This window comes from Anser cygnoides, chromosome 1 (genome assembly GCF_040182565.1).
Source record: "Anser cygnoides isolate HZ-2024a breed goose chromosome 1, Taihu_goose_T2T_genome, whole genome shotgun sequence".
Lineage (NCBI taxonomy): Eukaryota > Metazoa > Chordata > Aves > Anseriformes > Anatidae > Anser > Anser cygnoides.
Genome location: NC_089873.1, coordinates 26,924,942 through 26,951,344, shown reverse-complemented (window position 1 = coordinate 26,951,344; position 26,403 = coordinate 26,924,942). Strand labels below are relative to the sequence as shown.

General features: G+C 45.2%; 1 protein-coding gene across 2 annotated transcripts; it reads right to left on the bottom strand.

Moving 5' to 3' along the window:
• Positions 1-12,265: 12,265 nt before the first annotated feature.
• Positions 12,266-26,038, bottom strand: LOC136789932 (ankyrin repeat domain-containing protein 26-like). 2 transcript variants are annotated; one of them, XM_066991269.1, is made up of 8 exons: positions 25,727-26,028; positions 24,798-24,910; positions 24,236-24,377; positions 22,768-23,049; positions 21,827-22,062; positions 20,767-21,013; positions 15,839-15,884; positions 12,266-12,547 (listed from the first exon to the last, which is right to left on the bottom strand). In XM_066991269.1, the coding sequence occupies exons 1-8, from the start codon at positions 25,859-25,861 to the stop codon at positions 12,399-12,401; spliced, it is 1,350 nt and encodes a 449-aa protein (XP_066847370.1). In that variant the 5' UTR covers positions 25,862-26,028; the 3' UTR covers positions 12,266-12,398. The 2 variants fall into 2 exon arrangements, with proteins under 2 accessions (XP_066847370.1, XP_066847372.1); XM_066991271.1 differs by lacking the exon at positions 20,767-21,013 and having other exon boundaries at positions 25,727-26,038.
• Positions 26,039-26,403: the final 365 nt, after the last annotated feature.

The window sequence follows — 26,403 nt, the reverse complement described above, 5'->3', positions numbered from 1 at the left end:
TTGGTTACCTTCATGCTTAGATCGCAGCAATACTAAGCTTTTTTATTTTTGGCTTACGTTCAAATTTGTTTGAATTTCTATTTCAACATCGGATTTTACTTCAATTTGATGCTGTTGTTTTTGGTCTGGAGTTGACCAAAGCCTGTGCTGGGTGTGTTGGTGAAGGAAGCAAGGCCAGGAGAGAGAGTCAGAAGGGAGTTCTTGAAATCAAAGCTAGGGCCCAATATATTTCTAAAAAAAATTCTAAAAAATGAATATAGCCTTGTAAACTTGTGGGCTCTCTGTAGCGGATAGCTAGGTCCCTGTAAGTATATATGGTAGAGAGAAAGCACTGAAGAAAGCCATATTTGATGCAGGAGATTGAATTGTAACCAGGCTGAAACTTTTTTATTTAATCAAAGCCCTATTGCAAGGACGTTAAAAAGTAGGTCACCAGTGAAAGTTAATTAATAATTTCTTAAATTATTAATTTTCATAAAATGAATCAGTGGCAAAAATAAGTAGGATTGAAAACAGAAAGTGGACATAGAAAATTGGCCTTGTATTCATTATTCTAAAAAGAGAGCTGGAGAATGTTAGTCACTGGAGGAGGAGGAATCTAGGGTGGAGGTTTAAGTGTGAAGGTTGCGTGTGTCTTAACTCCAGGTAAAACCACAGCACAGCTAACGTAGCAAAACTGTTGAAGGTACTGAAGAAATAAAAGAACTGAAGAACAGCTGAATTTTGAGGAGAAGAGTTATGCCCTCAATGTTTAGGAGGTATGAAAGAGGACTGTAATGGAAAAAAAGAACCAGAAACCATTACTGTGTTGGACAGGGCTATGTCAGCTGGTGCATGCTAGATGGTTTCCCACTGTATGTATAGAAGTAGCAAGGCAAATGTTTCCTAGGAGATGCGAGGTAGTATTCTCTGGGAGGGGGTAGATTTGTCTGTTTGTTTATTTATTTTCTGGAGGGAAACGTATTCAGAAAGAAGAAGAATCCCCTTCTTGGACGTGAAGGTACTCTGAGTGAATTCTGAATGCTGTGGCCAAATGACTCTCAACTGGTTCCTCAGGGTACATGGAGAGCTCTGCTGAGGTAGGAAAAAGGTGTCAGTCCACAGTGTGTTTGGAAACTAACTTTTCCTGCTGTGAGCATAAAACAAATATCCAAAAAATAACAGGTGACATTTAGTAAAATTCAGTGTGTCCTTGCAGGTTAATGAACTGATTTTATGTTCAGGGAAAATGAGCAGGGCAGGGAAAGATGATGCTAAGGACAAAGGAAGTTACGCTGAATTGGAGGTAATCATCATATTCCATTAAGTTTCCTGCATTGCCTGACGTTGGTCACTTCCTCCTTTTGTTTATTTAATAGAGATCTTGGAGTGAAAGGACAAGTTTTGGATAGTACTGGAAAAGGATGTCTCCAGTGAAATGACTGAGCTGGCTTATGAAAAAACGAGCTGAAGTCAGTTGTGTATGAAGCAAAGCAGAAGCCATCTTCTGTGGTCCAAGGGCAACTTACTTAATTGCAGTCCATGTGCACTGCCTCACTGTCAACACATTTACAAGCATATTTCTTCAAATATCACATGGTGTACGAGCCGGTTACTGGTTTGGAAGAATGTGGATTCTGTTTTGAGGACTTACTCTGAAAGTGCAGACTTTATGTACCCTCACTGTTAACTATGGCCTGTTACCCTTAGTCCTTGGAGTTAGTCGTTATCTTTCAACCCATTTTGTAGGATATCAAACAGAATGTGATAGAGCTGGTGATAAAACAGGTGGTTTGAATGATACATCTATCACAAATTAATCAGCATACTATTTTCATAGCAAACATACCGGTTCTGTATGTTTGAATGTTTCTTTGTCCCTGTGGCAACATAATTCCACCTGTTAGCCTCTGCTGGCTGAGACTGCACTCCACTGAGAATTTTCTTCTACAGATTCATACAGAAACAATCCTAAATACCAGGTTGGTATTCGCAGTGCATTGGTGAGAGGGGGCTTAGTTTATTCCACAGTTAACAATCCGTGGCTTGGTATTTGTCATGTTCCTTTAGGAGTTAAATGACAATGACCATGAAGGTAGTTCTCAACAAAGTAAAAGCCTCAGTTGAAGAGACTCAAATGCCAAATGTGAGTAACGCCAATGAAACGTGAAGATGGTTTGTGCTTGCTAGATTTATTTGCTCTATGGTACTTCTGAAAACACCTTTCTCTTTTGCATCTTCAAGCCGTGGGTTTCAGGAGCCACGATGCCAACCAAAGAAAGCACAAGACGAGGAGACAGACAAAATACCAGCTCTGTCTCCATTTCTGGCACTAGTGTTTGCAACTTTGCTAATTTTTGCTACTTGTGTTTTTATTCCTGCTTTCCAGTTGAGTACACTGCAGTTTAGAGATTAGAAGCAGGAAAATAAGCTTGTAGATTATATAACTAAACAATTATTTTTAAGTGGGAGAGATTTCTTCAGGCTCAATAAAGATCCAGAAAAGCGAAGTCATAGCAGTCTTAGAGTTATAGAGTCAAGCAGCCCTAGAGTCAGGCAGTCTCAGCTGCCCTGTTTAAATAATAAGGCATACTTAATGTATCAGGTATTCACAGGAAAAAAACAAACAAACAAAACAAACAAACAAACATAAAAGCCAGATGTGTCAGAAGGTGGTGTCTGTACAGACCAAGCCTTGAGCTGAGGGACGGAAACTTGCCCCAGGCTTATTTTAACTGCATATGATAGAAGGCAATAACAAGCCAGGTGTTTGCCCTGAAAATCTTGTACCTGCTAGCCTCTTCCAGCATAAGATATTCTGGTTTAGGGGATTCTTATTTTTTTTTACACTATTTTTTACAGTCATTGCAGAAATACTGAGGGAACTAAAAGCCCTACTGATTAAAGTAGCAATCAAAGCTGAAAACAAAATAGCATTCAGACTTTTGTCAAGAACTACTTGCTCGTGCTAAAAGCCTGACCTTATCTAGGCGGTAATATCTTCCTTCCTGGAGCCTTGCAGCACGTTCCAGGAACTGAGGGACTTGTGCTGAACAACGTGTTGCTGCTGTTAGGCTTACATCAGTAACACTGCCAGAGAATGGATGCCAAAAAATTTCACTCCACACTGAACTTGGTGCCTGCTACTTGCACTTCTAGACAAAAGGTGTTCATTACGTAAGGGGGCACAAGTGCATGAAGATGCCCCGTGTATGTACAACTTCTGTCCTCTAAAACACCATTAGTAGTTGTTTACCCTACTTGCCATCACTATTTTTTTTACAATGTAGTTTTATCTCGTCTTGATATTAGTGTATATTTTGCCAAGATGATGATTGCAACACATTGCATAGAAACTGAAGTGGAAATTGTACAGGTGGAGATATCAAAAGCTGGAACTGAAGTAATGAAGCCCAGCATAAAAGAAAGACGCAAGATAGCAACCTGTTAAATGTGGACAAAAGTTGTCATAGCTAAGTTCCCTTTAATGCAGATACAATTAATGTGCATGTTATATTATGAGAAACACTGGGAAACTGTTAGAAAACCTGCTCTGATCAGGAATTCTTTAAGGCATTAGAATGTTAAATGGAAGCTTTCTTTCCTGAAATACTTTTATTATTATGGTTCTTGCTTCAGATTTTTGTGTTTAAATGCTTGGGAATTCTAACTTGTGTAAGTTCAAACTTCAGCTCTGCTTATGATGCAGATGGAAACCTGTGTGCAGTTGAGCTCTGTGGTGTTTCTGCAAATTGTCCGACCAGAGCTTCTGGTGGTTTGTGGTAAACATCTGCACTGATGGAATGTGCAGATGATGCAGTGACCTCAGCTACAGGGGGCAGATTCTCAAAATTGTGCTCAAAGCAATATGAAAAAAAAAAGCGCAAAACCCACCCAACTATAAAACCAAAACGTAGCTATTTACAACTATTTCATATTCAGTTCATAGCATTTCGAATAAATAAAAAAATCTTTTCTACTGCAACTTAAGCACCATTTTATCTATGCCATTGCACCTACACATCAGATTCACGGGAGCTCTGTTTTGCAGTGAGGTGCAGTGCTGAACAGAAGCCAAAGCAGGAAGTGATTATGGCTGAGGAGTTGGTGCCGATTGAAAATGTGTGATGCTGCAGAGGAAATATCACACAAAAGAACTTCACTTAGTTTGGAACTAGATTTCCAAAACAGGGCACATTAAGATGTAAACAGTCAATAGGACTGGGACCCACCTTTCTCCTAACAATCACATCATTAGCAGTAAAAGCACACGGGACGACTTCTATGACTAAACTGCAAGCGCAATGTGCGTGGAAGTGTGTGCTCATCAAGTGAACGGAAGCAGCCTTCTTGCTTTTCACCATGTTTCTTCTACCGCTTGTCCCAACTCATCCTGGATACACGTGTCAGGCATAAACGCAGCTTAAATTTAGGAAGTGCAAACGCTCGAGGTGTTTGAAAAGGCAGGTTTGTTTCTTTCAAGTAAAATATTTAGGATCAGAGTGGAAATGGTCTCTAATGTGAGGAAGAGACTATGTGTTAAGCCATGTCTGAGAGCGTTGCCCAAATGCTTCTTGAATGCTGTGCTCAATAGCACACCATCCCTCAGATACTGTCATGTTGCCCCATGGCTTATCACCAGCAGATATCCCTCTCCCAGTTTGTCTCCACTAAATTCTGAGCAAAAATACTCCTCCCACTCTGAGAAAGGTGCACCTTGTCACCTCAGCAGCCCTGGTGGTGTGCAGACCAGACCGACCATCCCATGATCCGGGATCAGCCAGGAGCTGCTGCTCAGGAATGCCCCCAAGGCCCCTGACGGGTTTCTGCAGAGCAGGGCAAGGCCTGGCAGCACCCTGCCCAGGCTCTGCCCCCTGCCCACCAGCACCGCCCTCGCTCACCCCTCAGATTTCGCACAGCTTCTCCTCAACCCGGCCCTCAGCATGCTCCCAGCGGCACGGCCCCTGCCCGGCCACCTCAGCAGGGCTGACGGGAGAAGGACGGTACCTGAGGCCCTGGGACCAAGCGAGGTGCCCATCTGGGTGGGCAGCGGTGGAGAGGGAGGCACAGAGCTCTGGAGGCCTCAGCTGCTGCCACAGGCTGCCCAAGGAGGGCCCCCAGGGGCTGGGGCTCGCCAACGATTCTCATGGCTGCCTCTCAAAAGGTGGCCCAAGTGTCTGCCAAGTACAGCTGGCTCTACTGCAGGTATCCTAACACCCTACTCCCATCCTGAACCAGTTGGAGAGAGCACAAAGGCACGGCCTTTTTCAGCAGAGGTTTCTTCAAGAGGGGGAGGTGTCAACCTTCTGCCAAAAAGACTCCAAAGAGCCCTGTGCATGGCTAGATTTACAACGCAGACTTTACCCATGGTGTCCTATTAGTGTATCGCCCCTGAAGACCAGCAAGCCGTTCAGCACACCCATTAAAATCACACCTCTCCACACAATTTTCCCCTGACTGACAGCCAACAGCACAGAAGCAGGCTAGGAAGAAACTTAAAAGAGGTCACACCTGAGTTTGTTAAAATGACAACACAAAGTGAAGGCCGAGACTTTCTGCTCTTGCTTTCACAGAATCACAGAATCGAAGGGGTTGGAAGGGACCTCAAAAGATCTTCGGGTCCAACCCCCCTGCCAAAGCAGGTTCCTTAGAGCAGGCTGCCCAGGTAGGCGTCCAGACGGGCCTTGAATATCTCCAGAGAAGGAGACTCCACAACCTCCCCGGGCAGCCTGTTCCAGTGCTCTTTCACCCTCACTGTGAAGAAGTTCTTTCTCACGTTCATGCGGAACTTCCTGTGCTCCATCTTGTGGCCATTGCCCCTTCCTGTCCCCACAAACCACTGAGAAGAGGTTGGCCAAATCCCTCTGTCTCCCACACCTCAAGTATTTATACACATTGATGAGATCCCCTCTCAGTGTTCTTTTCTCCGGGCTGAACAGACCCAGGTCTCTCAGCCTTTCGTCATAGGGAAGATGCTCCAGGCCCCGTATCATCTTTGTGGCCCTCCGCTTGGACTCTTTCCAGGAGATCCCTGTCTTTTTTGTACCGGGGAGCCCAGAAGTGGACACAGTACTCCAGGTGAGGCCTGACCAGGGAAGAGTAGAGGGGGAGGATCACCTCCCTTGACCTGCTGGCCACGCTCTTTTTAATGCACGCCAGGATCCTATTGGCCTTCTTGGCCTCCAGGGCACACTGCTGGCTCATGGTCAACCTGTTGTCCGCCGGGACCCCCAGGTCCTTATTCTCAGAGCTCTTCTCCAGCAGGTTGCCCCCCAGCCTGTACTGATACATGCGATTATTCCTTCCCAGGTGCAGGACTCTACACTTGCTCTTATTAAACCTCATTTGGTTTCTTCCTGTCCATCTCTCCAGCCTGTCCAGGTCTTGCTGAATGGCAGCACAGCCTTCTGGCGTGTCAGCCACTCCTCCCAGCTTTGTGTCGTCGGCGTACTTGCTGAGGGCAGACACTATTCCCTCATCAAGGTCGTCGATGAAGATGTTGAACAAGACCGGACCCAGCACCAACCCCTGGGGAACACCGCTAGTCACAGGTCTCCAAACGGACTATGTGCCGCCGATCAACACCCTCTGAGCTCGGCCAGTCAGCCAGTTCTCAACCCATCTTACTGTCCACTCCTCTATCTCACACTTTCTCAGCTTTACTATCAGGATGTCATGGGAGACAGTATCGAAAGCCTTGCTTCAGCAAGCAAGTCAAGGTAGATGACATCCACTGCTCTCTTCCCATCTACCCAGCTGGTGGTGCCATCATAGAAGGCAACGAGGTTGGTCGAGCATGACTTCCCCTTGGTGAATCCATGCTGACTACTCCTCATAACATTCTTCTCTTCCAATTGCTTGGAGATGGCATCCAGAACAAGCTGTTCCAACGCCTTTCCAGGGGCAGAGGTGAAACTGACTGGCCTGTAGTTTCCCGGATCCTCCTTCTTGCCCTTCTTGAAGACTGGAGTGACACTGGCTATCTGCCAGTCTTCAGGCACCTCACCTGTTTTCCAGGACCTTTCAAAGATGATAGAGAGTGGTTCAGTGATCACATCTGCCAACTCCCTTAGCACACGCGGATGCATCCCATCGGGACCCATGGATTTGTGTGCGTTGAGCCCACTCAGACGCTCCTGAACCACTCTCTCGTCAACCAGGGGGGAGCTCTCCATTTCCCAGACCCTTTCTCCTCCCGCCAGGGTTGAGGAGTCCTGGGGGGCAGTCATTGAAGCAAAGACTGAAGCAAAGAAAGCATTCAGTATCTCCGCCTTCTTGGCGTCTCCCGTTACCAGGACACCCCCCTTGTTCAGTAAGGGACCCACATTATCCCTAGTCTTCCTTTTACTGTTTACATACTTAAAAAAAAAAAACTTCTTATTATCTTTTATCTCTTTTGCAAGCCTCATCTCTAGGTGGGGCTTTAGCCTTCCTCGTCGCGTCCCTGCAGGCCCTGAGAACACTTCTATACTCCTCCCAAGAGGACAGGCCCTTTTTCCACATCTCATAGACCTTCCTCTTCCTTTTGATCTTATCAATGAGCTCCTTGCTCATCCACACAGGTTTCCTGCCCCCCTTCCCCAATTTCCTACTCTTAGGGATGCACCGATCCTGAGCTTGGAAGAAGTGCTGTTTAAATGTAGCCCAGCTCTCACAAGCACCCTTGCCTTCTAGCAACCTAGCCCATGAGATACTCCCAAGCAGGTCCTGGAAGAGGTCAAAGTTGGCTCTTCAGAAGTCCAGGGTAGCAATCCTGCTACTAGCCTTACTTCTTCCACCAAGTTCCATCTTGAACTCCACCATCTCATGGTCGCTGCACCCCAAGCTGCCCCCAACCTTCACATCCCTAACAAGCCCATCCCTGTCGGTAAGGACAAGGTCCAGAAGCACCCCCCGCCTTGTCGGCTCCTCCACCACCTGCGTCAGAAAATTGTCTTCAACGCACTGTAGGAACCGTTTGGACTGCGCATGCCTGGCCGAGTTGCTTACCCAGTAGATGTCTGGATAATTGAAGTCCCCCACGAGAACCAGCACCCGTGATCTTGAGGCTACTACCAGCTGCTTGTAGAAGGCCCCATGGACCTCCTCCTCCTGATCTGGTGACCTGTAGTACACCCCCACAGCAGTGTCCCCCATACCAGCCCACCCCGTAATTCTCACCCACAAGCTCTCCACTTGTCCTTCACCCACCCCCAGGTGGAGCTGGGTACACTCTAATTGCTCCCTCACATAAAGGGCAACCCCACACCCTCGCTTCCCCAGCCTGTCTTTCCTGAAAAGAACATAGCCTCCCATGACAGCATTCCAGTCATGCGAGCTGTCCCACCACGTCTCTGTGATTGCTACGAGATCGTGGCCCTGCGACCGAACACAGATCTCGAGCTCATCCTGTTTATTTCCTATGCTCTGTGCATTGGCATACAGGCACTTTAGGGAAGCAGCAGGCGCAGTTACCCCTGGAGGGATGCAAGAAGAAGATTCCGGACGGGGTATCGGGATCGTTACCTTCTCTGAGGAGCCCTCAGACAATCCTATGGGACAACTCAGAGGTTTTTCCCTACTATCTTCAACAGTGACAGCAGTGACAACTTCCCCCAGCCCTTCTCTGTCACTTTTAGCTCCCCTCCCTTCCCCTGTCAAACCTAGTTTAAAGCTCTGGTAATCAGCCCAGAGAGCTTGCCCCAACACACTTGTGCCCCACTTGCTGAGTTGGAGTCGGTCAGCAGCCCACATACCTGGCTTCTCAAAGGACTGCCCAAGATCAAAATACCCAAATCCTTGGTCCAGACACCACCCCGCCAGCCATTCACCTGTCCCGTTCTCCTCCTTCTTTCTGGGTCCCAGTCACCCAGCGGGAGGACAGAGGAGAACACTACCTGCACCCCCGATCCCTTCAACAACCTTCCCAGGGATGCAAAGTCCTTTTTAATAGTCCTCATTTTTCTAGTTGCAGCTTCCCGGGATCCAACCTGACCGACAACAAGAGGATAGTAGTCCTCCGGTTTAACGAGCTGTGGCAGAGCCTTCCTAATGTCTCTGACACGTGCCCCAGGAAGACAGCACACCTCTCTGGATAGGTTGTCTGGGCTACAAATGGGAGCCTCAGTGCCCCTCAGCAAGGAGTCTCTGATCACTAAAACTCTCTGCTCTTTTTTTGTGGCACTGGTTGTGATGCAGTGCCCCGTCCGGCCCCTATCCCTATGCTCAGTACTTCTCCCAGTCTTGACGCGCTTCTCAGGGTTGCTTCCCAGGTTTGGACTACTGTCCAGACCCTCAACCTCTTCCTTTTCCTCCCTGAGAACCTCAAATCTATTACCCAGGGACACCGTGGGGGTTGGTGGCACCGCGGGTGTCGGGGGCAGGCGTCTCTTTCTGCTTCCAGCTGAGATGAGGGTCCAGCCCCTTTTCTCTTGTGGGCAGTCAGGCCCTCGTACTGCCTGTGATCAGCTGGGTCAGCTTGTACCCCTTGCAGGGACTTAGGAGGGGGCTGCTGGGCATCAGCAGGGGCAGGTTGACACCTCCTATCTGTCACCCTCAGAGACTCCCAGGAGCCCCTCGGGCTGCGGATTTCTTGCTGCAGCCCAGCCACCTGCTCGAGGAGTTCCTTAAGCAGGGCACACCTGCACCCACGACAGCCCTCTCTTCCCTCAGGACCCAGGTGGGTCTCCAGATTCTGGAGCTCCCTGCAGTCTCCTGTCTGGACTGCCACTTCCCCCGTCAGGAGATCCACCTGAGTGCCCACATGAGCCCGGAGAGACAGCATCTCCTCCGTTCGGGTTGCCGCCTCGGACCGGCCGCTGCAGCGGGTGCCCATCGTGGTGAATTCTAGGTGCAAAGAGGTGGAGGTCGCCGAGGAGAGGAGGGGAAGAGAAAGGGAAGGGAAAGGGAGGAGAGGATCCTCCTCGCACTTCTCCCTGCCCCGCAGGAACTGCCCCACGCGACCCGCCAGCGCTCACTGCCAGGCCGACCCTCTCAGCGGGCCCTGTTCGCGGCGCCCCTAGGGCCTGCTCTTACAGCGCCAGGGGTGGGCGGTGGGGGGGCTGCCGTCACCCCGGCCCCGCCCGCAGCACGGCAGCGCCCCGGCGGCACAGGCACAGCTCCTGCCTGCCCGGGGGGCGGGGGCCGGGGCTGCGGCTCTGACCGAGAGGCTCTGTGCCGCTGTGCTGGGGGGGGGTTAGGGGTTGGCTCCGTCCGTCTCCCTGCCGCGAGCCCTCGCTGCAGCCCATCCGCGCGAGGTCCTCGTTAAAATGGTGCTTAAAATGGTACTGGTTAAAATTTCTGTTTGGTACTTTCCAGCACCTCTCCAACCATGTGAACTCCTCTTTGACCGCTGTGCTGAAGGCCAGAGGAATTTCTTAACACCTTTCCCGTCGGCAGGCTACAAACTGTGAGAAACACTCCGTAGCCAATAACTTAGGCTTAGGCGAGGATCTCAGTGAAGTAGTAATTTCTTCGCGATTGCAATGGCGGGCGTCCCACAAGCAGGAGCGCACCTACTGGTTCCAAAACACAGTTTATATACTTTTTGATGACAGGCCCATCCCCTGTTTCCCCACTGAGTGGGTAATCCAGGTTCACAATCTATCTGATGCTTGCCAGATAATGCATGGCCTTCAGTTGCCGGTCTGTTAAATTTCAAATTTCTTTAGACTTTTTCACTGTTTGAAGTGGTAATGTTTCTTTACTTATCTGACTTAACAACGTGATTTTCACCTAATTGTTCTAAGGAGTCTGGTTGTGTGCATTTTACAAGGTCGCCTGCTAAGTTTCCTTATCACTGCAAGCATATCTCAATACCCCATTCCTTACCTTTAAACGATGTAACTCTGCAAAAACAACGTTTTTATTCCCACAAATTGATCAGCTCCCCATGGGATCCAAAGCTGTGGGATTTGACAATCTTTCATGCCTACCAGAAGCTCATCTGCTTTGGACCACAAGCAGAATTGCTCTGAAAAGTAGCCTGGAAAGTGGTTAGTAGCAATACTTCAATTCTAGTCCCTGATCTTCAAACCTGCTTCAAGTCTCAAGTGGAAGAAAAGGACAGAGAGGTGTGCCTTCTTTTCAGCCATTTGCCTGCTCTCAGGCCAGGCTGAAGGCGCAGCCATGAACAGAGCTGAAGAGAGCAGAGGAAAGCTCTAGCAAGTCACACAGGCAAGGAAGGAGGTGGAAAGCAAAATCAAGAAGGGGAATATAATAAAACAAAGACATGTATTAGATTTTAAATTTTATTAAATACCAAGTTCGAACATAATGCCTGGAATTAAATACAGTGTATTAGCTTCACAAAACTGTTGTATTAATATAAAAAGGAGCAGAGAGTCATAGCAGCATTCACTGCTTTTCCTCACTGCCTGATAACTCAAGTTATTGAATTAATGGGTAAAAAAACTTTTTTTTTTCCAGTCTTCATTTATCTCAGTCCAACCATTTTTATTTCTCCAGAATTTGGACTTCATTTGTTCTATAATCTTCTAATTGCCAGCAAATTTGGTAGGCATGAAATGAAGACTGCTGATCTTCAGTAGCAGATAACTCCCTGAAATAAGTAGAACTGCTTGTTTTATTGACACAAATGTCCCATAATACTGCCCTTCACCTGGGCTACAGCCACTGTACCATCAGCTGTTAGCAGCAACAAAAAGCTGTTCTATCACACAAATAGTGTTAAGTACCGACCAAACCGAAGGTTGATATGTTAATATTCCTTTTTCCCTATATGGACTGTTTCAGGTTCACCACAGGTGTTCCTCTAGCAACTGCAAATGTCTGAAACAAATGTCTGAAACATTTGCAAGTTTTAACACAAAAACCAACATGGATACCAGAACCAACATACCACATAAAAGCTTTCTTGGCACTACTACACACTCACGGTATTTCTAAGCCTAGGGGACATAAAAGTGACAGCAATATAAAGTGCCCTGTTTTCCAGCTTAAACAGTGGTAAAACTTTCCCTTCATCATCAACAGAAATATTCACTGCATCAGGACTGGAGCAGCAGACAAAAAGCCAATCAAATAATATCCTAAGCATTAAAATAACACTGGAAACACTAAAACACACAGAATGAAAGTATTATTAAACAGAACAAAAGGAATGCTTTTGTTAAAACACTGAACAAGAGTGGAACAAAATAATGCATCTAACTTTAATAAGAAACACTTTGAGAGTTCTGTAAAGTTCAAGAATCAAGATTAAGTCATTCTGCTAGTCAGAAAAAACAGATACGGTTCTTATTTTGAGTGCAAAATAAACCAACTATACATCAAAAAACAAGTGCGGTGTGCTTGACATCTATTTAATAGAATTTATGTTCAAACTGCAATGAAGATGTTTTTGCTTCTGAGCCACGGGATGGGAAACAACAGATATGTTATGTAAACAAAATTTCTAGTGCCTTTCCCTAGCATTTTGTTCAGATGAGATAATTTTTGGTTAAAACATCACGGTACTCCTGTATTGCCCTGCAAAGGGGATCCTGGTCAACATTGAAATTTTTTGAAGATCCGTCAGTAGATACCATGGGAGAAGCTCCAGCAGATCCAGTTTCAAGTTCAGCAGTGGCTGGGGAGAAAAGAAACAAGATTCATGATGCACCTTGAGAAAGGTGCACCTTGTCACCTCAGCAGCCCTGGTGTTGTGCAGACCAGACCGACCATCCCATGATCCGGGATCAGCCAGGAGCTGCTGCTCAGGAATGCCCCCAAGGCCCCTGACGGGTTTCTGCAGAGCAGGGCAAGGCCTGGCAGCACCCTGCCCAGGCTCTGCCCCCTGCCCACCAGCACCGCCCTCGCTCACCCCTCAGATTTCGCACAGCTTCTCCTCAACCCGGCCCTCAGCATGCTCCCAGCGGCACGGCCCCTGCCCGGCCACCTCAGCAGGGCTGACGGGAGAAGGACGGTACCTGAGGCCCTGGGACCAAGCGAGGTGCCCATCTGGGTGGGCAGCGGTGGAGAGGGAGGCACAGAGCTCTGGAGGCCTCAGCTGCTGCCACAGGCTGCCCAAGGAGGGCCCCCAGGGGCTGGGGCTCGCCAACGATTCTCATGGCTGCCTCTCAAAAGGTGGCCCAAGTGTCTGCCAAGTACAGCTGGCTCTACTGCAGGTATCCTAACACCCTACTCCCATCCTGAACCAGTTGGAGAGAGCACAAAGGCACGGCCTTTTTCAGCAGAGGTTTCTTCAAGAGGGGGAGGTGTCAACCTTCTGCCAAAAAGACTCCAAAGAGCCCTGTGCATGGCTAGATTTACAACACAGACTTTACCCATGGTGTCCTATTAGTGTATCGCCCCTGCAGACCAGCAAGCCGTTCAGCACACCCATTAAAATCACACCTCTCCACACAATCTTCCCCTGACTGACAGCCAACAGCACAGAAGCAGGCTAGGAAAAACTTAAAAGAGGTCACACCTGAGTTTGTTAAAATGACAACACAAAGTGAAGGCCGAGACTTTCTGCTCTTGCTTTCACAGAATCACAGAATCGAAGGGGTTGGAAGGGACCTCAAAAGATCATCGGGTCCGATCCCCCTGACAAAGCAGGTTCCTTAGAGCAGGCTGCCCAGGTAGGCGTCCAGACGGGCCTTGAATATCTCCAGAGAAGGAGACTCCACAACCTCCCCGGGCAGCCTGTTCCAGTGCTCTGTCACCTTCACTGTGAAGAAGTTCTTTCTCACGTTCATGCGGAACTTCCTGTGCTCTGTCTTGTGGCCATTGCCCCTTCCTGTCCCCACAAACCACTGAGAAGAGGTTGGCCAAATCCCTCTGTCTCCCACACCTCAAGTATTTATACACATTGATGAGATCCCCTCTCAGTGTTCTTTTCTCCGGGCTGAACAGACCCAGGTCTCTCAGCCTTTCCTCATAGGGAAGATGCTTCAGGCCCCGTATCATCTTTGTGGCCCTCCGCTGGACTCTTTCCAGGAGATCCCTGTCTTTTTTGTACCGGGGAGCCCAGAAGTGGACACAGTACTCCAGGTGAGGCCTGACCAGGGCAGAGTAGAGGGGGAGGATCACCTCCCTTGACCTGCTGGCCACGCTCTTTTTAATGCACGCCAGGATCCTATTGGCCTTCTTGGCCTCCAGGGCACACTGCTGGCTCATGGTCAACCTGTTGTCCACCGGGACCCCCAGGTCCTTATTCTCAGAGCTCTTCTCCAGCAGGTTGCCCCCCAGCCTGTACTGATACATGCGATTATTCCTTCCCAGGTGCAGGACTCTACACTTGCTCTTATTAAACCTCATTTGGTTTCTTCCTGTCCATCTTTCCAGCCTGTCCAGGTCTCGCTGAATGGCAGAACAGCCTTCTGGCGTGTCAGCCACTCCTCCCAGCTTTGTGTCGTCGGCGTACTTGCTGAGGGCAGACACTATTCCCTCATCAAGGTCGTCGATGAAGATGTTGAACATGACCGGACCCAGCACCGGCCCCTGGGGAACACCGCTGGTCACAGGTCTCCAAACGGACTATGTGCCGCCGATCAACACCCTCTGAGCTCGGCCAGTCAGCCAGTTCTCAACCCATCTTACTGTCCACTCCTCTATCTCACACTTTCTCAGCTTTGCTATCAGGATGTCATGGGAGACAGTATCGAACACTGTTTTTCACATTTAATTATCAGTCAACAGTATTTCTAAAACTAGTGAAAGAAATTTCAGAAGCTGCACACAGAACATCTTCAGGGAACCTGCAAACAACTCTTGCTTACACCAGTGCTAAATTTAGCTCCCTGCAGATCTTGGAACACTACCCCTTAAAAACAGCTTACATATTCATTGTGAACAACGTGAAAAAGATCTGCCTTTGAAAATGGAAACACCTTGTACTGCAGTCCAAGCAGGACAAGTCTCCCAGCCTGGAACTAACGCAGCGTTTTCTGTGGGATGTCTTTAAAACTTGCCCTGGCAAACCCCTCTCTTCTCCATGGGAACACATATGCAATGAGAGCAGAAAAACAAAGCTCTGCTGTGTTTCCATCCATCCACCTTCTTGAGACAAGGTCCCCAAACCAAACAAACACTATGACTCCTAGCATCACTACATTTGAAAACGCCGGTGGATACAAAGCAATGGGTTTGTGTCCATGCGAGCAAATGTAAAGAGCTGTAAAGCAACAGCTGGACTCACTATACATAAATGAAGCACACTGGAACAGAAGGCAATCCTCTCAGGGGTTTGCTGCTTCAAAATAGCTCCAGGCACAGCAGCAGTGACTCTGGCAGTACGATTATCATGAAAGAGGTGCAATTTCTCTCTGGAGACCTGGCCTCATGTTACAGAACATGTTTTTTACTACATATTAAGAGCAACCACCTCATACTGTGTTTGCCTCAACATTACTGAATGAACTTTTCCTGAAGAAAAGATGCGTTTTGTCACTGATTCTTCTTGCTCATCCAAAGAAGATTGCAACGTGTAAACTACAAATACAAGCAGTGAATAAGAGACAGCAAAAATCAAGAACTAACACCAGAAAATGTGTTACGGTATGCTTCAGTGCTAAATGCAATGAATGTATGCAGAAAGAGAAGTGATGGCTGAAGTCTATAAAAATCTTATTTCAGGGCTTCTTTTATGTTTGCTGTTTGTGTCTGAGGACTAGAGATAGCTTTAGCTTAAGTCAAGTGCACCTGTGTGGGGGAGGTAGTTCAGTTTCCTTTCTTTTTCTCAAGGTAACTGCAGAACATTCTGTGCAGTATTTTGGTAAGCAGGAAATTTCCCACATAAAACTCTAAATCAGAGAGTTAGCAGAAAACAGGTGTGCTTAGAACAGGCCCTTGACAGCTTTCAAGTCATTATATCCAAAAATTAGGAACAATCATCATCTTCCTTAAAAACACTGCTAACAGAATTACACGTTACCTTGTTCAAGTTCTTTAGTGATTTTTTCATCCAGTTCCCGCCGTATCTAGAGTTACAGGTAAAATATATAGTTAAAATTTCAACAGTTATATTTTTGCAATAAAAAAATAAACCAGTTTTGAAACCCATGTATAATGTGTGTCAAACACTGAAAACATCATCCTAAATAGAGACGTCTTCGTTTGGGGGTTGATTTTTTTTTTTTTTTTTTTTTACAAAGAGAAACTCTTGGTCAGCCAGGCCGTAGCATTCTCATTGCTGAGCAATATTAATTTTAGCACAACAACATCGCGGTAACTCACCATCTGGATCATAACTGAGCATAAAAACAGTAGAGGAAGAAAGCACAGTGGTTTTATAAAAGTGCATGCATGGTTAATGTCCATCCTCAAATACACGAGCGGAATGTCAGCCAAACAGTAAGATATGCACAAACGCCATCACGGGGCCCGTTTCAGTTAAGGCCTACTTCTGCGACTTCGTAAGAGAACAGCTGCAACAGCAGCTGCTGAAGGACCAATATATTCCATTGTGGACAAAAAAGCACGCATCAATATTCTTCTTTTTTCCACCTTACGATGGAAAATTGAAAGAGCTCCTATAGATCATGCCAGTATTTTTCCTTATTGTTATTACACGTGTAAAAAACATAAAAACACGTTATTTTCTTGTTACCTACCTACTAAGAAACGAGGAGCAGCAGCTGCAGGTTCTACAAAGCAAGTGCTGTGGGTTTTACTACCGAACTGAAATCGGCTCGGATCACTAGGGAGCAGCCTTTACCCCTCTCACCCCTAGAAGCTGGTTCTTGCTGCCAACAAGTTAAGTTACTGCCCTGTATTCTGCCTGCAAAGTCTTCATAGGGAGAAATGAGACCTTTCAAAGAGCCACAGCCCAAACGCTACATGCTGTTGTGTACATTTGATGATACTTATGACTCCTGTACTATTTTCCATCAAGTCTGTGACACATAGAAGTGACTGTCGGAACAGACAGCATACAGCTTCCAGATTTGTGTCATTAGCAAATATGAAGGCCATGAATATAATTAGGTGCCTGGAGCATGTGACTTACGTGGATAGGCTGAGAGAGCTGGGACTGTTCAGCTTGGAGAAGAGAAGACTCAGGGGGTTTTATCCGTGTGCGTTAACTATCTGATTTGTGGGTGGAGTATAAAGAAGACAGGGCCAGACTCTTCTCAGTGGTGCCAAGTGAAAGAACAAGAGGCAGACGTAGAAATAAAGGAAAATGCATTTAAACATACGGATTTTTGTATTAATATTTTAGTGACCATGGTCAAACGCTGAACACTTTACCAGGAAATGTTGTGGAGTCTCCGTCCTTGGAGATGCTCAAAAACTGGCTGGACATGACCCTAAGCAAACTGCTGTGGCTGACCCTGCTCTGAGCAGGGGTGTGGTTAGACTAGATGATCTCCAGAAGCCCCTTCCAACCTCACCCATTCTGTGATTCTCTGACTTCAGTGCTGAATCCCTGGGGGAACAGGGATTTATTTTATGAAATGAGTAGGCTCGCCTAGCAACGTATCAAAGATAAGAACTGAAAAGCTATTCAATGTACTCAACAGGCCAGGGAGAGCAAGAATCTCTGGAAGAGAAGAACTGTGCAAACCCTCACAAGAAGAGCGGTAACAGGCCACTGTGAGGGCCAAAGAAGTGGGGTACAAACCAGCAGAGAGGAGGGAAGGGCATTCTCTCCAGGACCTCAGGGACAGCTGCAACCAAATCCACCATCTCCACCAGGAGAAGAATCAGTCAGTGATATTTTTTGGTACCTTCGCAGGTAGAAGAAAGGAACAAGGAGCTGAAGGAAGAAAGGAAGGGGATCCCCCAGATCCTTCAACCTCTAGTTATTTAAAAGCAGGGGAAAGAAGCAGCAAAATCCTGGGCAGAAGGGAGCCTAACACATAAAGAGAGACACTGCTAACAAAAAGGCAAAGGAAACCAAGTACCTAGACCAAAAGATAGCTCAGAAACAGGACCAATCCTAAACAGAGCAGTAGTAGTTCAGAAGAAAAAACCACTTCCATTGGTTTCTGGAGCCTCCGCAGTGATCAGAAGGCCCACCAAATCCTCCCCAACAAGTACAGATGAATCAAGAAAATAGAAAGTTCTTCTTTTCTTATATACTCTGTTAACATCTTTGTGATCCTCATGAAAGTCTGAAGAAAGAGGAGTAAGTGGAAAATAAGCTGGCATGGTCATTTCCAAAAGAGGGAATGAAAAACCAGGCAAAATACACCGTTGAAGACAATAACTTGTGCCTTCACTGTTGTTCTTCCTCCCTTATCCCCCTGGAAAAGCCATCACAGCTGACTATCCTGAACCTCCTGAGCAATAAGGTGACAACTTCAGATTCCAGAAAAACTTTTGCCAGACAACAGTAACAGAACTGGAAAACTGGTCAACGATCTCTGATCTGTTCTGCACCAAGTTCTACCCAGAGGTACTTCTCATCCCACTGCACATCTCTTCAGGCAGTAGCACCCTGGGTTGCCCTGCAGCAGTCACCTTCTTGAAAACTCTTTTTCAGAGAGCAGTTTTGACTTACTATTTACCCACACAGGTTGCTTGAGCAGAGTAACTTGGATCCTGTGAGACTCCATGAAATGATACTCACAGTTGAGGAAGTCAGAACACTACTGGCACTTCATGTACGAATTGCTGTTACTACCAAGAGCTTTCTGAATATCAGAACTGGCACGGAGGATATCTTATAGACAGTTAACTACCACAAAAGCTGTAACATACATTAAAGCACAAAAGCACTCTGCAGCAGTGACCATGTCTCTTGGACAAACTAACAAGTTCAAAATATTTGCAGTAATAGGAAAATGTGAATGCATCTGTAAGTTTTAATCAAAACCTAACAGCGTATATAGACAAAAACATTTCTAGTATATAATACCACCCCACATGAAACAATACTGGCTACAAACCTTGTCATGTATCTGGCTGCAGAGAAGAGAAAGAACAGATTTTTGATTAAAGAGTTGAAGAAGAAAGAACAACGGCCTTAAGTTCAAAAGTCTTCAGTAAGAACTAAGAACATGACCTACGTGTAAATAAAACAACTAAATTGGCTAATGATCCAAAGACTGCTACAATACAGGAGTGCAGACAGGAAACAAAATCAGAAAGGAACAGCAATTGAGAGACAGAGCAGAAGGAGGGCATTCCTGCTCTCATGTTACCAGGAGAAAAGCTGGTTTCATAATTCTCTTAACTCACACTGGTTGCATTTAGCAGCCTTCACTATTATTTTCTGTGTCAAGACACTCACATTCATTGTCACCATGCCTTTGGCACAGCTGTTAGGGTTTAAGCTTGATGTTTGTTGAACCTATTAACAGGACTCTTGCCTCCGAAACTCCTTGCAGCAGAAATTCCTTGCCTTTATCTAAGGACTAAAGCAGCAGTTCCCAAATTACGGTACGCAGACCACTAAAAGAACCTTGCATGTGTGTTTCATCTGCTTTATTCAGTCAAACTCAGGACAGTGATAGGCCAATGTGGGAGCAGTTTGGGAGTCAGCAGACCAAATCATAAAGTAGAAAACAGAACCCAAAGATCTCTTTACTCCTGTAATGGAAATACACACTTTTTTCAAAGGCACAAGTCCTACTATGAAACCAACTTCAGCCAACATTATTCCAGAACATAATGAATTGCTTGCTAGTTCCTACAGTTACTGTTTGTAGTGACTTACATGGAATTTTTCAAGTACTTGTAGTTTACTCCTCACTACTGGAGCTCTAATAATAATAAAATATTATAATAACAATAAAAATATAATAATAAAACAGACATTTACATGTGATTTGATCTTTTTGGTTAATTAGCATGTGTCAGTATGAACTTTTCTGGATTTTTCAAGATGCTTTTGCATGTCCATTTCAAGGTCATTGATTTCTGTAACATATATGCTTGGTATGGGGAAAGGGGCTATACTGTAATGGAACATGTGTTTCTTTATGCTTGTTAAGAGTAAGATGTTCATTCTTGGCTGAGTTTGCAACATGACTGTCTTCAAAATGTAAGGCTAAATGCATCATCAGTGATATTAGCCTTCTAATGTTAAATAGTAGTTTATGAAAACTGAAATCTTTCATGCCTTTAAACTCCAAATTTGGTGTCCTGATATAATGCTCACCGTTCTGTTAGGGCTGTACTATTTTATGCTACTTTTACCAGAGCTATTGTAGAGGTTGCAGCATTGCTGTAAAATTAGAAAGCTGTGAAGACTTCCTGAAGAATAGTTTATTTTATTTAGGGGTTATTTCAGGTAATAACACTCAGCAGGAACCACAAAAACAAATGCCTCCTAGGCACAGCATGCATCCCACAATACACTATATAGTAAGAAGTTAAGCAATCATGCTGCTGTCATCCTAGTTTTGAAGCATCCTTTGTTGGTATTAATGTACTAAAACATGTTCCAGCAAAGGAAGTATTAAAATGAAGATCAGCGAGGAAAGAAAAAGTGTCTTGAGTAAAGATGTCTGATGGGATTTTGCATTCAAAGTTATCCATTTTAAAAATGTCATACACTTTCTACACACTGTACATTAAAATTTAACGAATAGCTTAGCTGGGAACTTCTGATGCCACAGCATTCCTTATCACATTTTCTCTTGTTAATAAATAGATACGTATTAGTTAAGAGCTCATTATTTAGATGCCAGTATTTTTGGTCTCTGAGCACTCTTGGAATTTTGTACAGTCCCAATGACCGAAAGCCTTCATCCCTGCCACACAGATGTGTAATGTTTTGATGATCAGCTGTTGGTTTAGCATATTAGACTATGGTTTCAAACTATAGATAGATTCTAACTGTATACTAAGAATCATAACTTTGCTTACAGATATTCTTCAACAGTAGCTTGAAGAGCATTTCACAATGCTTACCTTAGCCACATAGGCTTCAACCCTGTTTCTCGACGATAATGCATTCCCAGTTGTGCCTAGGAAGCTTCCTCCTAGACTAAGACTTCTGTTCAGTGCCAAATTGTTGCCAAGATGTCCCAGTTCAGTTGAATATAGAACTGGACTTGCAGCCAGACCTCCACCGACAATGCTGCTTGCAATTAATGATTTGCTTCTATGGCGCTCTTGAAGGAGCTTAGCGTTGGCTTCTGCTAGTCTCTCATTAGCTCTGAAACATTTAAAACCATGCAAAGAATTATCTTTGTAATATTTTTGCAAAGCCACTTTTCAGGTCTTTTGACTTTAATTTAACTTCTGAAAATAGAAGAGATTAAGAGAGTTCAAAATGAGAGTGTAATCCAATCTGAAGATTTTGGAGAACCTACTTCCAGGAAATTACACTACCTGTAGAAAGCAGCAAGTTACCAACACTTTAGCACTGAATGCATTTGAAGCATTAGGACTTGAAAGCAAGCCATATGTTTACACAGCTTCTTCTGAAAGGTGCATCAGCTGCATGAGAACTCCGGGATTCTCTCCGCCACCCAAGGAAAACTCAAACCTCAGACATGCTGCCAAAATGGCAGCCAAAAAGATTGTTTTATGTCACAGAATCAAGAGTCCGCCCCCTGGAAAGTCTATCTTTAAGCATTCCTAGTTTGCAGACAGTGGGACAGGACATGCAATCACTCTTTTCTGCCTTAAATAGAAGAAGAAGGGGACATTATTAGAAGGGGCCAAAAGGATGCCTGTTAAAATGCTGTTAACTTCAAAAATATTCTAGTAACACCTTGCCCCGTGGCAGCACTGCTGGAACAGTGAAGCAAAATCAAGGCAGTTCTTAAAAAGGGGAAGGGTCGTAGAGGACTCTTTTTATAAAATTAAAAAATTAAAATTTGTAATATGCCATCTTAGGCACATTTACTGACGTCATGCTGACCAGACGTAGAAGAGGGATTTCAGGAGGAAATTGTACAATGTTTTTTATACAACTTGTTACCACTTCGTGTCTTGCTACCACTCCAAAAAAGCATGGACTTACCTTTCCAGCTTATTTGCTAGACATCTTCTAATTTTCACTTCTTCCAGATACAGGTCTTTGTATTTTTCCACTTCTGCTTGTGTGGATTCTTTTTGAAAAATACTGTCTTGTTGCGTATTTTTTATCCTGTCCAACTCGCATTCAAGATCTTTAATTCTGTGCTTTAGTTGGTTTCTCAGTGAAGCGTGATGGCTGGCTCTGATTTGTTCTAACCTGTCTTGGGAGGCTGCCTGTGTCTGAAGCAGATAATGCAATTTCAACCACCATAAAGGAAAAGAGAACTGCCCCCCCCCCCAACAGACAGGTGCACATACCCGATTTCAAGGTCCCAAACTTACAAAGTTGAGGCAACTGTGCCTCCTCACTACCATCAGCAATCAAGACAGATCTCTGGAACTACCACATTAAATAATTAATTCAGAAAGATATCTGCTCTTAGCACTATTATTCAAAGGTAGTGCCAAAAGAACATTATCTCTGCACAACAGGTTACACAAAAAAAGATTCTATAAAGAAACTATGAGGGTCCTATCCCCACCCTCGTGCCTCCTTCACAAAAGCCTGTGTAACTTGAGTGACTTCTTTCCTGAGCGCTTTACCCCACAGAATGATAAAGCAAGACCTGTATGTCTGGCCAAACCATCTAAGTTACAATGCTCGTTCGAGAATGAACAGCAAGAACAAGATCACTAGACAGCTATTCCCCTAAGAACTGCAAAACTAAGTCTGCCATGGGCAGACTACGAACTTGGGAACCTGCAGGCACATCACACGCACAAACACACTTTAGCCCAACCATTTTCCCTTCTCCCACTCCCTTCTGGAAAGACAGAAGCACAGCGCTAACGCACAGAATGAGCCACCATAAATAAAACACTAAAAAATGACAGAAAAACTATAATGCAATAAAGACTAAAGGCAAAACTGACTAATTAATATACCTGTAAAAACAAATTGACTTCTTGTAGCTTTTGTCTGATTTCTTGTCCAGCTCGTTCTTCCATCTCTCTTTTATATTGCTCTATTTGGCTGTGATCCACCATATTAGTTTCCAAACGATGTCTGAGGTTTGCCACTTCTTCCTTCAGCTGGCATTTGCTCTTCTCCAGTATTTCATGATTCCCACGCAGAGCAGACAGCTCTTCTCGCAAATCCTGATTTTGTGCTTCCAGCTGCATGCATTTTTTAGACTCCAACTCCAGCTGCTGGGAAAGTTCACTAACCTGTAGACAGCAATAAAATAAATGTAGAGAGGTCAAAAAATATTAAATTCAGTGAAAATTCATAAACAAGAAGGCCACCAAGACTGTATTTGTTATCTTCTGAAACAGTATTAAGATCAAAGTAAAGCTAGGCTTGTATTTTAAAAGAAGAACAGCTTTAACATTATTACTGACAGGATTCCCAAGTTCCCATCCTTCCTTAGTTCTTCTGAAGCAGGTCACACACCACAAACAGGTACCAAACCAGCAGCATTTCCCCTGTGGGACTGGGCTGAAAGGCGCTAGGGACGCTCTTGCCCGAAATGCTCCTCTGCTCATGGGACATCAAACACACCTCTACCCAGACACCAGAAAGAATGCCTATTGTGTGTGGGGGGAAGCGCTGCAGTGCAGAACGGACTAGGCACGAGCAACAAATACTCTTCCTGCCCTTACTCTGAAAGCTTTGGAAACAGTGCCTCAGGAGGCCACTTTGACAGAACTGCTGGAGGAACGCATTTTCTCTCTAGGTCAAAGCTGATGTTTGGTTGCAAGGATACGGAGGATATAGCAGATGTCCCATTAAGTCCCAAAGGCCAGCTGCGATGCTGTCTTACTCTTCTCCCCCAGAAATACACCTTTTCTACACCTTCTAAAAATACACTCGGGAGGTTCCTGCCTTTTATAAATAGACAAAAAACAAAACAAAAACCCTCACAAAAAATAAGAACTAACAAAAAAAATGTAAACTTAATCTTCATTTTACACTGCCTAAACACAATGCCATTCCCTGTCATTTAAGAGAACTCTTCTAATGGCAGTGAAGCCACGAGAATGCTACGAGCCTTTGGACTAAGAATGAGCCACCACAAGGGCACTTGACTCCTTCTACAATACCTTCTAAAGCACACGTGTGCCTTAGCAGCACCTCTCAGTAACCAGGGGAAATGTAGATCAAGGGTTCCATGCACCTGAACAAGACACCCACGGCAGCTCAAAAGCACTTCTTGGACCTCTACTTCAGGGTGCCCATGGCTAGGGAAAGACGGGCTGAGACAGCTGCTGGTGAGTTAGAAAACTTCTTCATCCCTTCACTGCATCCTGCCCTGGGAGCCAACAACACCATTCAGAGAAGCAAGTATATGAAAATAATATTGCAGATTTCCAGAAAATAACGCCATATATAAACAAACAAACCAGAACTCACCTTTGTTCTCAATCTGCCAACTTCATTGACCATTTCAGAATACCTGTTCTTCATTTCTCCCTGGAAATTAAACTGGGACTCTCTTTCTCTGGCCTCATACGTCCTGATTTTCTTCATAGCTCTGTTCAGAAGCCTCTTGCACCTGAGTGGCAAATTAGTCAATAAAATAATGAGGTGAAGGAACTACCAGTCTGTTCCACATTCTCAGACGTAAGCAGCATACAGATGGCTTTAACACGCTCGACAGACCAGGAGCTACTGAGAAAAACCAGCATTCCAGTGCCACAGATCACTTGGAGGGTCCATCTCTCACCTCAACGGAGGAATAAATGGAGGAGGGACTTCCTGCCCTCCCAGGAGAACTGCAGTGCAACCTGCATTTGCAGTTCTTTTGGCAGCTCTGTAAAACCATAGGCATGTGTACAGAAGAGCCTTGCAAGACCTAGCATGAGGCTTGAATGTGCTCACAGACAGCTACCCTCACCTGTTTTTACACTCAAGTTACATAAAGCTTGATTTCTGCTCTATGGCATCTCTCTTTAAAGTACTAAACAAGCCATACCTGTGACATTCTTTTTTCAGTTCAATGTTTCTTTTCATTTCCTGGTCCAGACGCACCTCAACTGGGCGTTTCAACTCTACCAGCTTCTTCACTTTCTTTCTCTCACTCTCACACTTTCAAAACAGAAAAGACACATGGCACAACCAGCACAGGGACAGCATCTACATGTGGTATGAGCAGATGGAGTTCTCCACAAAGAAGCTGCAGTACACCCCTTTCAGAGTTCAACAGAACACTAGGGTCCCTGCAAACATTTCTGCAGGAAATCACTTCAGGTTTCACACAGAGAGGCCAATACTGAGAGACAGAAAGAGATGCCCCCACTGAAGCAAAGGCCCCCTCTCCTACGGCTTCACGGTGAGAAGGTGGCAAAGACCTTCTCATGGAACCTGCAACAAGAAGGAGAAGGTGGCTCTTCTGGAACTGGTCAATGTTTCATTCTCCTCTGCATGATCTTTGTCAGTATTTACTAATTCAGGCACTGTTCTTCCTTTTGGTGTCTTCTCAGGCAAAACAAAAGGGATCTGGCAGTTTTTCTTGCACTTTGTATTTGCTCCTTATTTTTCTGCAAGAATTTTAAGCTCCTGCTATTCTGAAAACCTGTACCAGCTCCTCCATACACTGTACTGGAAACATCAAGTGTTTTAACCCTGTCCCAAAATCAAGGGACTATATGATGACCAGAAGGAATTTAAATGAAGAACTGGGGAACTTCAGTCTTGCTCAATGTGCTCAAACCATACTGTTTTCCCAACAGAACCGCTCCAGCATTTACAGAGAAATACCCCATGGGCTTTTATTCAATTCCTGCACAACCCCCAAATCAACAGTTACTTGTGGTCTGAATATGAAGAGAAGAGGCTGAGTATGTAAAAAGTCAGCAAAAATGTGAACATAATTCTGGGTATTGACTAGGTGTTAGGGCTCACCTGTTCTAGGAGCTCAGCCTTTTCCCTGCCAAGCTGAGCAAGACGATCTTCGAGGTGGGTTCTTGACTTCAATTCCTCCTCCCACATACTGCGTGAGTCTTTTGATGTCGGAGGCAGCACATTCTGCTTTTGCATCTGTGGAAGTAACAATGGCAAAGGAAAAAAACAACATAACTAGAAAGCCAATACTGCTATATGAAGTAGTAACTTAACTGGAAGCAGGGTTAAGCTCTCCTCTCACCACTAAAAATCTACAGTGAACATTAATACAAAGTGTAAAACACAGCTCAGGAACACAACCAAGAACAGCACTTAAAGCCAGTGGAAAGAGTCAATGCTCTGTATGTGACAAAATGAGGTTACAACTCTAGCAGTAAGAAGACACACAAAATTTCCCTACAACTTTATTCACAAGTTCCCCCTGATTTCATAATGGTGCATAATTGATTAAATTCATAATTTGGTCCAAGGGCAACTTACTTAATTGCAGTCCATGTGCACTGCCTCACTGTCAACACATTTACAAGCATATTTCTTCAAATATCACATGGTGTACGAGCCGGTTACTGGTTTGGAAGAACGTGGATTCTGTTCTGAGGACTTACTCTGAAAATGCAGACTTTATGTACCCTCACTGTTAACTATGGCCTGTTACCCTTAGTCCTTGGAGTTAGTCG

Coding starts and splice junctions, on each gene's coding strand:
- LOC136789932 (XM_066991269.1), bottom strand. CDS start 25,861: ATGCAAAAGCAGAATGTGCTGCCTCCGACATCAAAAGACTCACGCAGT. Junction 21,014..21,826: donor CTAGCAAATAAGCTGGAAAG/GTAAGTCCATGC, acceptor TAAATGTTTCAG/AGCTAATGAGAGACTAGCAG. Junction 12,548..15,838: donor CACTAAAGAACTTGAACAAG/GTAACGTGTAAT, acceptor TTTTCTCCCCAG/CCACTGCTGAACTTGAAACT.